This window comes from Metarhizium robertsii, assembly GCF_000187425.2.
Source record: "Metarhizium robertsii ARSEF 23 chromosome Unknown MAA_Scf_4, whole genome shotgun sequence".
Taxonomy (NCBI): Eukaryota; Fungi; Ascomycota; class Sordariomycetes; order Hypocreales; family Clavicipitaceae; genus Metarhizium; species Metarhizium robertsii.
In genome coordinates, this window is record NW_011942182.1 from 530,313 (window position 1) to 545,123 (window position 14,811).

The window sequence follows — 14,811 nt, forward strand, 5'->3', positions numbered from 1 at the left end:
ATGGAGTGGAAGGCAAGGTCACTGAGAATGCCGTCTATTGACTTGTTCTGCCTTGGCGTCCCGTCTTTTATATTCAGCCGTCACTTCTGGGTCTGCGTTGATAGCTTCAGGATGACAATAGGTCAAGTACACCAGCGCCAGTTTCCTCTTTTTACTTGATGCCACATGTGCTCATCATGGTAGGATTCAAGGCGACGGTAACAGCTGGCAGCGACAGACGTTCAATGTTGCACGGAAGAGGCCAAACAGACCGTGAAGCCCGATAAAGGGGCTTCACCGACAAAGGACTTGTTGGCCACATAAATTAAACACGTGGCCGGGCAGCCCAGGCATAAGCGTTCCCTTCATGTATATATAGTGGTTGCCATGCTATTGCGCATGGGGATTCTGGGCGTGGCACTCGCAGGTGGAATACGTTGCCAAGTAACCTGACATTAATAAATATGCCCTACTGCCTTTGCATTTGCATTATGGTACAGGGAAAACCCCCAAAGCCCAAAGGGGGGAAAACCTATACCAAGTCGTCGTCTTGGAATAGCATGACTCTGTTCCAGACCAGCCCAACATGGTACTTGTTGCCAGGCGTTTGGGGATGGTGCCTACAACGCATCTGAAAACCACAATTGTCAGCATGTAAGAAGTGCATCGCATGTAGTCATGATGTAATGCGTACCGTGGTAGACGTGTTATTTGGCATTATATCGTATGCTGAGATGGTCAACTTCCCAGCCCGACATGCCCTGAAAACCTATCACGGAGCCATTGGCAATTCACGGATACAGAGTGCCAGTGTCACCTCGGGCATTCCAGTGCTGTCCAGTAGTTGTGTCAAACTCTAGTTCAACAAGGCGCAACCCAGCTCGTATGCTCCAAGGTTTTAATACCACTAGATATGGAGGAGGGCGCCGACCACGGCACAGACATGCTCCTTTAGTGCCCAAGTGACAGCGCAGTATTTACATGCTGATTTGCGAGTAGTAGATGCGTATAAGAAAGTTGGTAACCGTAAAGCCATCCCAGCTGCGGCGGACCCGGAAGGCCGTTTCTAATACTATTCGGAAAGACTAACCGCTACTGCTATTTCATAAATATACTATTATATAATTAAAAGTAGACCTAGATAGAAGTTTCTAAAACTTACGATTAGTAAACTAAAAACATGGGCGGAAAACTTTGAGAGGACGCTGCGCTTCATTTCAGCTGATAAGCTGTTAGCGTTCCGCGAAGTTGTGTAATGTGATATTCCTAGGCTGCGTTCATGCGCATAGGCGCATGGACATTGACCTAGACCTATTCCGGACAACTTGTGGATTTACTGCCTCGAATAGCATTACTCTCATATAAATAGGTTAGAGTCTGCCCATGGGAAAAGATTTCCTTGGCCTCAGTTCCTTCTTATTTTTATCTATTCCAGAATGACTAATATCTGTAGTAATTGTCATTACGTTGTTGAACCACTTGCCACTGCATGGGACTCCTCGTCATGCAACTTTACTTCATACACACCACCGTCGCATATAAGCAGCGATTACTTTGTCGATTCTGCCAATAGTTGCATTATCGCAAAGGTATTAACTCTACTATCTAATATTTTGAAGCCCGTTGAGTTTGCATGTTTGAGTCGAATATTCCTAGGGCTGTATTTGGGGAGAGAATTTGTACCATCGCTGTGTTACTGACGAGTAATTCCAGTCCGATGGCCTTTTAAGCACCACGTATGAAGAGGCCCTTTGTAGTCACGACAGCACATCGGGTCCTCTATTAGCCCAGCGCCACCCATCAAGCCTAACCGCTGATGCTTTCGACTTCTCACATTGGCACTGTAGTGAAACATTTTCTAGCACAGCACTCTTGGGTGTGGATTCACAAATATTGCCACTGCCGTTTTGCAACGTAGCAAAACCCAACAACGACAGAAGGCCGCATGAGAATAAAACTTTGTCAGAAGAAAAAGTAAAAAGGAAAAAAGCCCAGAATCGAGCTGCGTAAGTACGCTCCCGCCTCTCTATGCTAGCCTGCTTTGTGGGCGAGTCATTTGCGAGTGTACAACTCACATTTTGATTCTAGACAGCAAGCGTTTCGTCAACGGGAAGAAGGCAAAATTAGAGACATGGAGGATCGGATAGCGAAACTAGAAAAGAGTACAAAAGAGACGTTACTAGACAGCCAGCTGCGGAGGAGTCGGATCCGAGATCTATTCATCGAAAACCAGCGTTTACGACAAGTGTTGCTCACGGACAGTCATTACCATGCGTCATCACGCCCAGATGCAGCCGTCGACTGTGGTCAAAGAAAAACCAGGAATAGGGTCAATGAGGAGCTCTCTGGCGGAGAAGAGAAGATGGCCTGTTTGGCTCGTATTTGCTACCCAAACCGTATAGCGCCGTGGTGGAATGAGTCCAGACTTATGCTGTCGGAGGAGAAGATTATGAGCCGGTTAAAGCAAATTGATAGTCTCTGCGATGAGCTTCTGTAGCGGTGAAGGTCCTGAGACGGTGGCCCTCAGGTCCCTAGGTTAGTTGTCCGATAAGGCTGCTAGCTACTTGGTTGAAGGCCCAGATCCCGTTTTGGCCAATAATAAAATACACATTCGGGGATGCGCGAGAAAGCAACAGCTCGAGCATGATTGGAGAAAGAGCTGGCTCCCATTTGGTACTTGTTTACGTGCCCCCTGTCCAAATACTTGAGAAGAAGAGTCGAAGCGTGGTGAATACTGCTACCTCGCAGATAGTAGTATAATAATGGCTGTTGCCTTAGGTAAGCGGCTTAATCTTGACACCAGGCCCAGGCCGCTACACCTACATATGTATGGAAGTTGCGTGCCAAAGGCAAATTTGGCCGTGAATAAGCTTTCGCCAAGTAAAAACGGTGCTACAAAAAGGTCAACGGTAGGACTCTTCATCTACGATTTGAAGGGTGTGGGGCTCGGCATTGAGTGAGCCGCTCGGGCTATTTTGAGCACAAAGAGGCCGACTCCGTAAGTCCCACGGGTCTAGAACATTCATTGTCGCGCTAAGGGGGGGCCCTTGCGTGTTCCCAGTACAGAAAGTGGGCTTGTTAATCAGGACCTACTATTGGTTCCAATTCGGCATGCCCTATTTCCCTGATCGGCGATCACTTTAGCATAGTCCCCGGCGACTGATACATGTGTGGAACCGACATAACGTTATTCTCTCCTACTCTCACTTACATAATAATCCGCCGGTAGTTGTATATTCCAATTGGCGGATAGCAATGGAGCCGTGCCCTGCGCGGTTCACTGGGACATTCTGCACTGCAGTCAGCTAGTTATGTGGTTAGGCCATCATTATGAGGGATTTGTATGGAAGCGAAATCCAAACCTCAAAAGTTTATTACCTCGTATTTTGAACCGGAACTTTTGTATTACCAAGTCGTGAACCTTGATGAGGAAGTGAGTTGCGATCCCATACCAAGATATTCGGCTGAGATGGAAGAGGGGCGATTACATTGCAAGAGTCCATGATGGATGGTTTCGACCAGGTAACCAAGTCCACCGTCAATTTGACCCTTGCATGAACTCTGATGCACAACGTTTTGACATGAATCAGTCGTCTATATAATAGAGTCTGCAGCAATGGTTGATTACAAAGAGGAATCTGAAACACTTACATGCCAAGTGGCTTGGGGTCCATTTAACTCTTACGAGCCACTGAAAATCCATCACGTCAATCACCTCCGCAATAATACCGCTGGCTTGGTACCCCTTGCCAATGTTTTATCAGACAAACTAGAACCCCAGAAACTAGAAACGATTCGGACTTGCCGATGCACGCGACGTCAATGCATCTTGGTCGAGTTGTCAGAAACCGTGCCCGACAAAGGCTCGCTTCATCATCTGTTTACAGTCTAGCAAAGCAGCGGAGCACCAGACCGCAAGGTCACATCCGCGGGCTACATAGGACCGCGGTAAAATTAACCGCCAGGACCTATGACGGCAAGTTCCACTTTGCCCCAACCTTGAAGCCTACCACACGATCCTGTAGGCTGCTGCCGTACACTGCAAAGAGCCCCAGAATGCCTTGCAAAAAGCCTAGGGCCAGGACAGGACCTAAGGCCAGCAAGTAGGCTCCTACGACTCTTTGTTTGGTTGCATGTGCTGCAAACTCTTGGTGGGGCATAGTGAGCTGTATTATGCGCCTGAGTGCTTGCCATGCTGCTCAAGTGTTTGTTTTGATTGCGTTTCGACATGGGCCATGACGCAATTCCAGTGCAGGTAGTATCGACAGATTTACCCAGCTGCGAAGCCATCGAGTTCACGTGGAGAATAATACGACCAAGGACGCTACTATATGAATTGAGATCGCCGATTGCACCCACCCCAACAACATCGCACAAGAAAAGACTAGATTCTACATGGACAAGTTTTCACTTCCTACAGCCAAAATGAGAACCCTAATACCAGGGGAAGAGCAACCAAAATCGCAGACGTCAAACGAATCACAGGGAGGGACGTCGTCCCTGATAAGACGGCCACGATACGACCGTGTTAGGGAGGCCTGCGAGAGGTGCCGTGTCAAAAAGTCCAAGGTAAGCGACCAAGCCGAAACAATAGACAAATAGGAAATAAGAAATAGGGCTACAGCTAAAGTAGCCCTTAGTGCGACAATGGCCGCCCATGCTCTCGTTGTAAGGACGACGGTGTGTTCTGTACGACTAGTACAGGAAAGAAGAAGGAATACAAACAACCACCCCCAGGGTAAGCATTCTTCATTCGTTTCAAGCGTCCATTATTGCCTAACGCGTTCAAGATATGCTGAAATCCTCGAAAACAATCACTATACACTCATTGCAACCATATATAAGCTATACGATATGGTGCGTAGCAACCAATCGTGGGACCGACAAGAACCAGACCTGAACCAAGAGGGGCAGCCAGTTATACACACTATTGCTCGTTTACTAGGATGCGCCCGCCATGTCGATGATACTATTTCCGTGAGAGAAAGCTTTCCGGAGACAGAGTCCGACATGGTAGACCTAGCTTGCCAACTGCTTCACCACCAGCGTTCCCAAGGACAAAGTCCCCCCGCGACGGATGCAGATGGCTCATTACCGTCCAGTTTAGACTCCCCGCCATATGAACCGACAAGTCAAACGACATTCCTGGATACCGCAGCCTGCGTAGCTACTGTACCTACGCCAAGCTTTGCCGAAAATTCCGACGAGGACTCTAGGACCCCATCCCACAATCTTCAAGTAAACGGCCCGTACGACACGTGTATTACCCCCGAATTATTCCTTACGGGATCAGTATTCCAGGACTGGGGCGCCGGGTTGGAGCCTTGCAACATAGAACCGTATGATGCTCGAGAGATTTTTGATAACGATTCCATGTCACAAGGCGATACTATCGAGTGGCAAAACTTTCTGCTTTCTCTGTTGAGTTGAGAGATGGCTCTTATCAACGGCATATGATTAGCTTCATCTACGCATTTCCTTTTTGCCCGGCCAAAGTGGCCATATAGTAGTCTATATAGCCCTTCACCCGGCTTACCCTGCCGGGACCATGAATAAACGAGATTAGGTGTTTGGGGTCTCTATTTATTGTCATGTTTCCTCGTTTTTTAGTCTTTGAATAACTCGTACCCAAGACTTGGCAGTCGTCAACACCCTCGCTTAAGCCATTACATCCAGCATCCTGGGGCATAAGAAACCTAGCTAATCTTGTACAGGCAATAAATGTCATGTCCGATGGTGGGAAATTTCAAAACTTGAAAATATCAAATATATAATTTATCAACTATATATTTGACTTCCATGCCCAATCATTTGGTAGCTTCCTAGTGTGGAGGACATGAGTAATCGAACCAGCATATTCACTACAAGATGTATTAATTTAGCTTATTGCAACAAGTACGTCGGCGACAGCCACTCGAGGACATGTTGCTCAGCTATTACATAAAGCCCCAGCTCTGCATTGACCATGGTAATCCAGCGTAAAATAGATAAATTGCCCCCGAAACGCTCCATGTCCGTCAACACCAACTCGTCGTCTACATTGGCTGCTTCTCAGAATCATCATGCGCAATGCCAGCTAGTGATCGGCCACACCTACTACAAAACCTATCCTGCATGCCGCACTTGCTTCCACAGCCATGACAGAAGCATATGCCAGAGTCAACAGCCCCAGTGCTTCGTGGCCGTGGAGGGGCGGCTCCAGGTTCGAGATACGGCCCGGGTCCAGATGCCATGTATTCATCGCGGGACGCGTACAACGGAGGAGGAGGACCAACCGCTGGCTGCATAACAATAGGAGCTGGAGCCTGCTGTATTCCCTGATTGGTCTGCTGCTTGGCCAGGGCTTCGTTGACAGCCGCGTCGATGGCTTGCTGGTTGCGCATTCGCTCCCTGTCTTGTTGATTTCTTCTAAATTCGGCCTCTTGCTCCATCTGAAACTGCCTTTGCGCCTCCATCTCGGACTGCTTTCTCGCTCCGTGTCTTGAGGCGGCAGTGGCAGTTCCGGCGATGACGGCAGCGGTGAGCAAGGGCGTACGTCTTCTCCTGCCGAACATTTTGGATTGGTGCATCCAGAAAGATTTCCTGTACGCTATTTCCTGTACGCTCTGGATGGCCCACGACGGTGTCGCAAATGCGTTGTGTGTTGCTGATCCTGTTGCTGGATCAGACGCTATCTGTAGAGTGACGCTGGAATCAAATATAATACGCTAGATGTGCGGCGATGAAGCAGCGAAATACTGTGGTATCTGGGTGAATGTTGGGCAATGTTGGCGTTTCTCCGACGTTGTCAGATTGAATTTACCGTTACGTTATTTATAGCCGATGACGGGCGGGAATACCTACGCACCAGATCTCATTAGATGCCTTGCGCCACGACAAGCTCCTGAACTTTAATTTCAGCAAAGCCACAGAGGTGGATTCAAAATAAAAGCGCCTGACCCCGAATGACTCTCACCAGTACTAGCAATTATGGGTTGTCGTCATCCGGCGCGTCAAAGGCGGGCAAATGACGCAAGCAATTGGGGTTAATTAGCCCTCTAACGAAGCTCAGCCTTCGCAACAAAGCTGTCATGGCACTGGCTGAAGTGGCTTCCAACGTTTGGTATTTGGCATGGTATAGTGCCTCATGCCGCATTGCCGACAGCCACCTAGTTGAACTCTAAACGGATATCGCATCCAGTAAGATTTCTTGGATTGAGCCGGCCTTCCGACGTGCCCTCGGAGGGTCGGGGAACCTTATTCCTTCCGTCGGTGGCTGGACCTTGCTGCGTCGGGCCTTTACTACTCCGAGAATCCAAATGAACACGGTACAAGGTTCCTCTTGAAGCTGAAGAAAATCCTACGTTAGCCCTTGCACGAGAGCGGTGGTGAAGAGCTAAGGCTGCGTCGGCGTCGCCGCTGTCTCGCCGCAATTAAAACGCAGCGCCGTTTTGGCACACTTCATTGACCTTGATGGTTTCAGAAATTCGAGCGCCTCGTCAATGGCAGCTATGGACTGAATGAAGCAGTGTGAATCCGGCACGTCTCCAGATCCGGCGCATCGCCGTACACTTGCTTCCCATTCTCAGGGTGAATTATAGTAGAAGTAGTATTGTTTATCGTCAGTGCTGGCTAGTAGACTCCGCGCGGGAGCATTAGACGTTCTAAGCTAATTACATAATACGGTGAATTATATTGACTGTTGTGCTGGCATGTGGCATATTTCGCCGCGCCAGTGGATCTCTGCAGACGCCTGACATTATACGGGAAATCCCTACTAGTCTAGGAATAGTGGCTATTGTAGAATCATTTATGCATTAAATCGTGCCTTCGACCGACTAGCACGATACGCGTCGTTGCCACTTTTTCAATCCCTGATTGTTACATCACATATGCAAGAGACGCCAGGCGCAGCTGCCTTTGTCTACTTGACCTCTCCACCTTGGGGTGCGGAGGTCCCAGTTAAAGCATCAATGGATTACTTGCTGAGCCAAGTACCGGCGACGCCACCCGGACCGGGGGACCCCTTAATGTTACATTTGAAGTTGGTGAGTAAGCGCACAAGCAGCATTGTAATACTGCATGACTGATGATGCAAGCTTGATCACAAAGGAAGGGTAGGCGATGACCTCCTTGCTCAATGCTGTGATGCGTACAGCTCGTGGTTAAATCCTTCCGACTTGTTCTCAGTTCTCGGTGCAACCTTGTATTTTATTCTGACCTGTATTCTGTCTACTTGTACCTATCTTCCCAATCGCTTGACCGCCGGGATCGGTTTGAAGCATGCTGAACAAGACGTACATTGCTGTGGCCGCCTTTGCGGCTGTCAACCCTGTCAACGCCATCTGGCCCGTCCCCCAGCAAATCTCTACTGGCAAAGACGTTCTTTTCATTGACAAGTCCATCAAAGTCATATACAATGGTGAACCTGTACGTTGGAACCAAAAATGTCCCACTCGTATCAACACAAAAGTCTAACTGAGAATGTTGTGAACAACAGACAGGTTTCGTATAATGTGCTGGCTACTCGCACCACTCACGACACTGGGAAGTCATCCCTTACCAGTAATCAAATAGTCCGTGGCGGGTGTCTCGCGTGGTTTGGAGGCTATTTTTGAAATGGTCTTGTGCCGATTAGATGCTAAACCCAGCTGGAGCGGAGTTTAAGCCTGCTTTGGATGCTATCGAGGGTAAAATGAAGGCTTTGACGATTACCTAGACCGGGAAAGATGGCTTAATTGTGCTTATACCTCTTACTAGTAATATTAATAAGTTATACTCCCTTGACTTGAATTTAAATAGTAAAAGTGCTGATATTATAAGTTTAGTTTTTAAAGAGTATAGAGAAAGAGGAAGCTGTTTTTGCAGATAATAATATTCTTATCTACTCTGTGTAACTGTCTGGCTTAGAACTGACATCTTCCATCTTCACTCACCAACTACCTGAATTCATTCAGGAGGTTGGCCAGCCTTTATATTTTGCAACAGCTGAGAATCTGATAGTACGCCAGGCCAAAACCATAAAATCATAGCCCCTGTAACTCGCCTCAAATCAGCATCTTGTCACCAAGTAGCCGATAGCCCAGCTTGGCAAGTCCAGTCACGACTATTTCGTCAATGATTGACGAACTGAAATGTCCGGAAATAGCAATATACCCCAATCCTCTCCTCGACCACGATGACGCCTCTATCAATTTCGCGACAGTATTGCTCTCGTCATCTATTAGTCGCAAGTTGCCAGATATTAAGTCGTTCCCCTTCCAGCTCCATTCGAATGTCGCATTTTCGACCCTAGAGATTTTTGACAGAATATGTTTGCGCTTCATGTTGAGCTGCCGGCCATCGCGCATTTGAATACCAATGTCTGATGATAATTTGTGGAACGTGACGAGCGCGACTAGCTCTTCGCATAGCATCTCGTCTGATGGGCGGAAGATAGATATTTGCGGTTTGCATTTTTGAATCTGTACGCTGTACAAGACGGTCGACTTGGTGTAGTCGAGAACTTCGACCTTGTCGTAACGGGAGGACATGTAGAGTCCGTAATATAATCGGCGCATTGATTAGGACTCACTATCGTACAGCTAGCTGCATATTCCAATTGTCTGCTACTCATTAGGTGTACAGGCAATTCCAGCCAAGACTCCTTTTATAGTTGGTAATCTAGCAAAAGCTACATCGAAGAAGTTTGGCATCCGGCGAGTAAATTCTGACAGGAGTAGTTTCATGTAATTACTAAAAACCGTATTAGTGCAAGGAATAGAATTGGCAGTTTTGCCGAGCCGCCCGTACACTATATGCACGGGCTAGCCTGAAGTTTAACAAATAATTCCCCTTTGTTTTATCAATTTTAGGCTGTCGGAGATAAAAGTTTAAGTTCCACTTCAACTTTCGCATCTAAGTTGCTGCTTGGTAACTTGGGTAAAATGAATTCAAGTTGCACACATCGGACTGGTTCGCCGCCGATACTCCGGTCCCGGCAGAGCCGGCTCCTCCGCCTTGGCCCTTGGGCATTGCCCGTGGGCACTGCCCGTGACATATATGTGAATAAAATCTTTACGCGTATTGATTTAGAACCCTGATGCTCTGGACCCGGCTCTAACGGGACCGGAGCCCCGGCGGCGAACCAGTCCGATTTGTTAAACGGCACAGCGGAACGCGCATAAAGACATGAAAAAAGTACGAGGATCCTTCCAAGGCAGAGATGCCATCAAGGTAAGCTATTCATGGAAGGGGCAGCCTGAACTCTATACACCTGACATGGTATCATGTGCCTAGAAGAACTACGAAGTAAGTTCCGCAAGGTACTTTAGGCTGGTTGGCCAGTGATATCCGGGTCCAAAAAAAAAGTCGTTTTCACAACAGCTCCGAACATTACTTACACGCCTCCCAACAAGTCATAAAATAGCCTGCAGTTAAACGTATTACCGAGTGCGTTTTCAGACGATGGCGACCTCGTGGCCCCAAGAGGTGGCATGGCCCGTTGGATTCTGTAATAGCCAAGGTTAAAGCTGCGTATAGATTGCCTGGGCCTCTAGCACTGACAGTATCTATCCTCGGTCGTTGACATATTAGTATGACGTTTCCAAGGAGACCATGGCGCGTGTTTGCACGCAGAACTATGATCCCGAGTTTGACGGAATTATAAAGCAAAACGATGTACTTGGCTGGATTTAATTTTGGCTGTGTACTCTCTGCCTCTGGCCATCTTGTTGTTAGGGGCACAGTTGACCAGCCTTAATATATTTTTATAAGTATATTTATTATTATAATTGCTTATACTTTTCTAGTCTCCTACTGTCCTTGGCCTGGTACAGCCCAATACTGTTTTAGATTTTACGCTTGCACGATACTTATATTATGCGTGTAATTTTATTTAACTATAAAGCGAAACAACCAAAAATTAATTATAATTACTTATATATAAGTAAAAATTTACTTTTATTTAAATTATAAGTATACAATTTATACTTATTATAAAAAACCTATTTTAATAAATTTATATAGTAGTAGAGTTCTTTATAAGCTATTCCGCAACTAAAAAGATAAGGAAAATAATATTAAATAAACTTGTCTGGTAATTTATAGTAGACTCGCAGTAGATACGTGGATACCCTACTAGGGTCAATAGTTAGGGTTAGGGTTTTATTGGTCCTAGGAGTCTAGGCTAGGAGTGGGTTAGAATTCGGGTTCACTTCACTACAGGATACATAAAAGACCTAATTGGGAAAGAGGAATAGTCGAGTCATCTACACTCTCGTCAGGTCAGGTTAGCGAGGTATGCACCGACTCTTTTCCAATTCCAACTCTGACAGCATCGGTCTGGTGTATAAGAGATCTCAGGTTCTCTCTTCAACTCCTTTCCTGCCAGGCACCAACAAACGCGGCATCCCTGTCCCTGTTCTCCCGTCACCGCGTTTTCGCTCAAGACCCACGCGCCACCCAGCTTCGCTCTTTTTTCTACCTACCTAGTCCATATGGAATGGAACCCATGGAATCGAACCATCGGGAGTAGGGTACTAGAAACCGTCAATCGCACCTACCTACCAGTGTCGACGATACGTAGCTCACTCTGAGCTAATCCCCGGAGCGCAATGTCGACGCAACCTCAAACCGCCACGGATGATGCCGCCAAAGCCAGAGCTTTGGGCAACGAGTTGTACCGAGCAGGCAAACTCCTGCAGGGTAAATTCACCCCTATACGCGTCATCTCGCAGTCGGCTAACATCTTGTCCAGCTGAAAAGGCATACAAGACGGCTGCATCCCTGGCTCCTCATGATCCGTCACCCGTCTCCAACCTGTCGGCTGTGAGATATGAGATGGGTGACTACAAGGGTGCCATTGCTCACATCAGAGATGCGATATCACTAACCGTCCCTGAAACCGATAACAGCGCCAAGAATGACAAGTTGTATAGCAGGCTGGTCAAGTGCTTTTTATACCTCCATGATGTCGACTCTGCCGAGGATGCCGTGTCCAGCATTGGCGACGCTCATCTCCGAGCCGAACTAGACCAAGCTGTCGGGTCGATGAAAGCTTTATTGGCCGAGGCCCCAGACGAATCCGTTCTCAGGAGACAATTGCTTGACCGGATACCACGGTATAAGCCATGCCCGTACGCTGTCCCCCTTCCCAACGTCATTCGCCTACTGACTGGGGTCAAGACAAGACATAGCCGAGTATTTCTGTGTAGGCCATGACCAGTTAGAGATGTTGACTGAGCCACTTGGAATGACGGGCGATACAAGACCAGACATCTCAATCCTCTTCGCCGGCTTCGGAGACGGACGTAACCTCTTTTCCGCTCTCATCACCATCGCTTGCATGGACGGAGAATCTCGCCTCTCCTCCTTGAGCAAGCTTCATTTCACTGTGCTCGATCTGAAGGTGGCAGCACTGGCCAGGTTGCTCATCTTCTTCAACATGATGGAGCGAGTTGACCCGGCGGTTCCGGACGACGTCTCCGGTGCCAAGGATGAGTACCTTGCCATGGCCTACCTCTTCGGCTGTCAGATTATCCCACCGTTCGCCGAGGCCAAGCTCCAAGCAACATCAGAGAGCTCATCAAGAGGCTCGAGGGTATCGCTGCCCCTCTCCAGTTTGTCTACATCCGAGACCACGATCGCGAGCCTCTCCTTCGAGTCCTTCGTCAGTGGCAGCAACCGTGGGACGGCTTCTCCAAGATCGCCGACGTGCGTAGACTCATCGAGCAAAATCTCCGGAAAGCCGATATGCGCGCGGCTTCTCTTATAGGCGAAGTGCCGGAATTCGGGCCCAGGGAAGAAAGAGAGGACTTTAGGAGATTTCATACCTTGCTGCCGCCTATGGCGGATGTGAAGCGCTGCGAGCCCTCCCTTGTCGAGTTGCTGGCAAAGTACCGATCGTCAGGCAAGGGCAAGAAATTATACCAATACATTGATGCACACTGGAGATTCAACAATACGCTTGTCGACTATGACTTTGCGAATAGAAGACGAGAACAGGGGAATGATGTACCCGGCCCGTTCGATTTTCATCCTTTGGAAGTAATCGAGTCGATGCGTGGTCCGGGCTCCACGGACAAGGCCGACATCAGCTGCATCCAGAAACTTGCAGAAGTATTCCGCGTCTTCAACTTCTCCATACTGATGCTTGACCCTGGGAAGCGCTTGGTCGTGGAAGTGATTGCAGGGGAAATGGCCGACATCATGGACCGCATGCGCTATAATTTGCTGGACCACCGGATGTCCCCCCCGGAGAATAGTCGCATCCCCGATCCGACCCTGTTTCCTCGCACCTTTGACTACATACACATGAGCAATATACCGTAAGATTTGACCCCCTCTGCTGCTACTCCAACGCATTTTGTGCAAAGTCTGACATGGATGAACAGGGACTACATCGGCGGCCATCTAACCTCCTTCTTAACAGGCCGGCCCCTCCTCAAGGAAGACCAGCCGTCCAGCCTGCGGTTTACCAATCTTCTCAACCCTCCAGAGTTTGAGAACCACGAGGCCTTCCGGTCCGAGTATCTACTCATGTACAACATGGAGCGCATCCGGCAGCACTTCCTGCTCACCCAGCGCCCAGGCGAGTTCACGGAGGAGGCCTCGCCACCCACGATCAGCCCGCTCCATTCGTTTGTATTCGAGCAGTATACCGTATGGGACAGCGTACCCAGGAGCGTCATGCCTTTTCAGAAACTCCTCTCCAAGGCTGGGTTCGAGAAGTGGGTGTATGGCCATTTACTAAAGATTTGCCTACCGCACCCACGGCCAGTCTTTAGCGACTCACCCGTGTACGCGCCGCTCAACCTCACCGCGCTTATCCACCTCGTCGTCGGCATGTTCGAGGTCGGATACCCGGCGCACTGGCTGGTCCGGATCCTGTCATGTATCTGCACCGGCGTCATTACCACCTCGGCCCGGCCGCCGGAGAGGCGCGTCTACACCCCTGCGCAAGTCGACGCAGTACGTGCCCCCAAGGACATTTGCGTACAGCCCTAGATTGCCAAGTTCACCACTCTGGTCAGCATATGGCGTCGCCTGCTGCCGTTTGGGATCGACTCTTCGCTTAGCGCAAGTCTGGTTTCGCTCGAAACGATACATCTGTATAGCATTGCTTTTCCTCCGTTTCCTGCTATTAGTGACCATAGGCCTCAGTCTATTCTTGTCTTTTGGAACACCGAGGTGGGGGATGCTGCACAGCGTTTGGATTCTTTGTACGACCTGTTGGACGGCAGCGGGGGAGATGACTCCAAGTCGGCGAGGAATATCCGAGAGAAAGGGGTCGTCTGCGTGACTACGTTTCGGTTTACTACGGCGTCGAGGACGGCTGAATTTTGGATGCGGGCGGATAAGATGGAGCAAATGATGGCTGGGAAATGGAGGGCTTTTCTTTGGCGGACAGACGAATGGGAGGCGTCGACGCGCGGCGTAGATGTCTCCCGCGGGGTGACCAAGGGCAAGAAGTGGACAACGGATGCTCTTTTAGGAGCCAAGCCTGAGGGTTCATGAGTGGGCGTCTTGGTTCCAGGGACATTTATGTTGTGGCTGACGAGGAAATCCTGTCACCCCGAACTGTCATGGTCAGTAGTCGGCGCGACGAGGAACACCGGCATACATTACCACGGCATGGCATGTACCACGTTGGCCTACCGCTACGTGAAGCTGGCAAGAAACAACATTGAATGGTCCCAGGCCTCTCTCTTAGGCCGTCCTGTGATACAATCTACGAGTGTGTGGCCCTGCCTCCCCTATAGCCCTATCAGTAGCCAGCGTCCGGTACAATATACACTAAGCCAGACATGACACGGAAGATGCTCCTCGCCATCCCAACGATTCTACCAGAGCACTAGGTCATAAAGTCGCCAT

At 48.9% G+C, this 14,811-nt stretch overlaps 4 protein-coding genes across 4 annotated transcripts; 2 read left to right on the forward strand and 2 right to left on the reverse strand.

Moving 5' to 3' along the window:
* Window positions 1-4,404: 4,404 nt before the first annotated feature.
* On the forward strand, window positions 4,405-5,409 carry MAA_09518 (uncharacterized protein; the record flags this gene model as incomplete). Its single annotated transcript, XM_007827516.1, has 3 exons — window positions 4,405-4,548; window positions 4,620-4,717; window positions 4,845-5,409. The coding sequence occupies 3 exons, from the start codon at window positions 4,405-4,407 to the stop codon at window positions 5,407-5,409; spliced, it is 807 nt and encodes a 268-aa protein (XP_007825707.1).
* Window positions 5,410-6,014: 605 nt separating this feature from the next.
* Window positions 6,015-6,533, reverse strand: MAA_09519 (uncharacterized protein; the record flags this gene model as incomplete). Its single annotated transcript, XM_007827517.1, has 1 exon — window positions 6,015-6,533. The coding sequence occupies one exon, from the start codon at window positions 6,531-6,533 to the stop codon at window positions 6,015-6,017; it is 519 nt and encodes a 172-aa protein (XP_007825708.1).
* A 2,472-nt stretch (window positions 6,534-9,005) lies between these two features.
* Window positions 9,006-9,491, reverse strand: MAA_09520 (uncharacterized protein; the record flags this gene model as incomplete). Its single annotated transcript, XM_007827518.1, has 1 exon — window positions 9,006-9,491. The coding sequence occupies one exon, from the start codon at window positions 9,489-9,491 to the stop codon at window positions 9,006-9,008; it is 486 nt and encodes a 161-aa protein (XP_007825709.1).
* Window positions 9,492-11,552: 2,061 nt separating this feature from the next.
* Window positions 11,553-14,454, forward strand: MAA_09521 (tetratricopeptide; the record flags this gene model as incomplete). Its single annotated transcript, XM_007827519.2, has 6 exons — window positions 11,553-11,643; window positions 11,696-12,074; window positions 12,124-12,425; window positions 12,473-13,265; window positions 13,332-13,908; window positions 13,954-14,454. 6 exons carry the CDS (start codon window positions 11,553-11,555, stop codon window positions 14,452-14,454), a joined length of 2,643 nt encoding a protein of 880 aa, XP_007825710.2.
* Window positions 14,455-14,811: the final 357 nt, after the last annotated feature.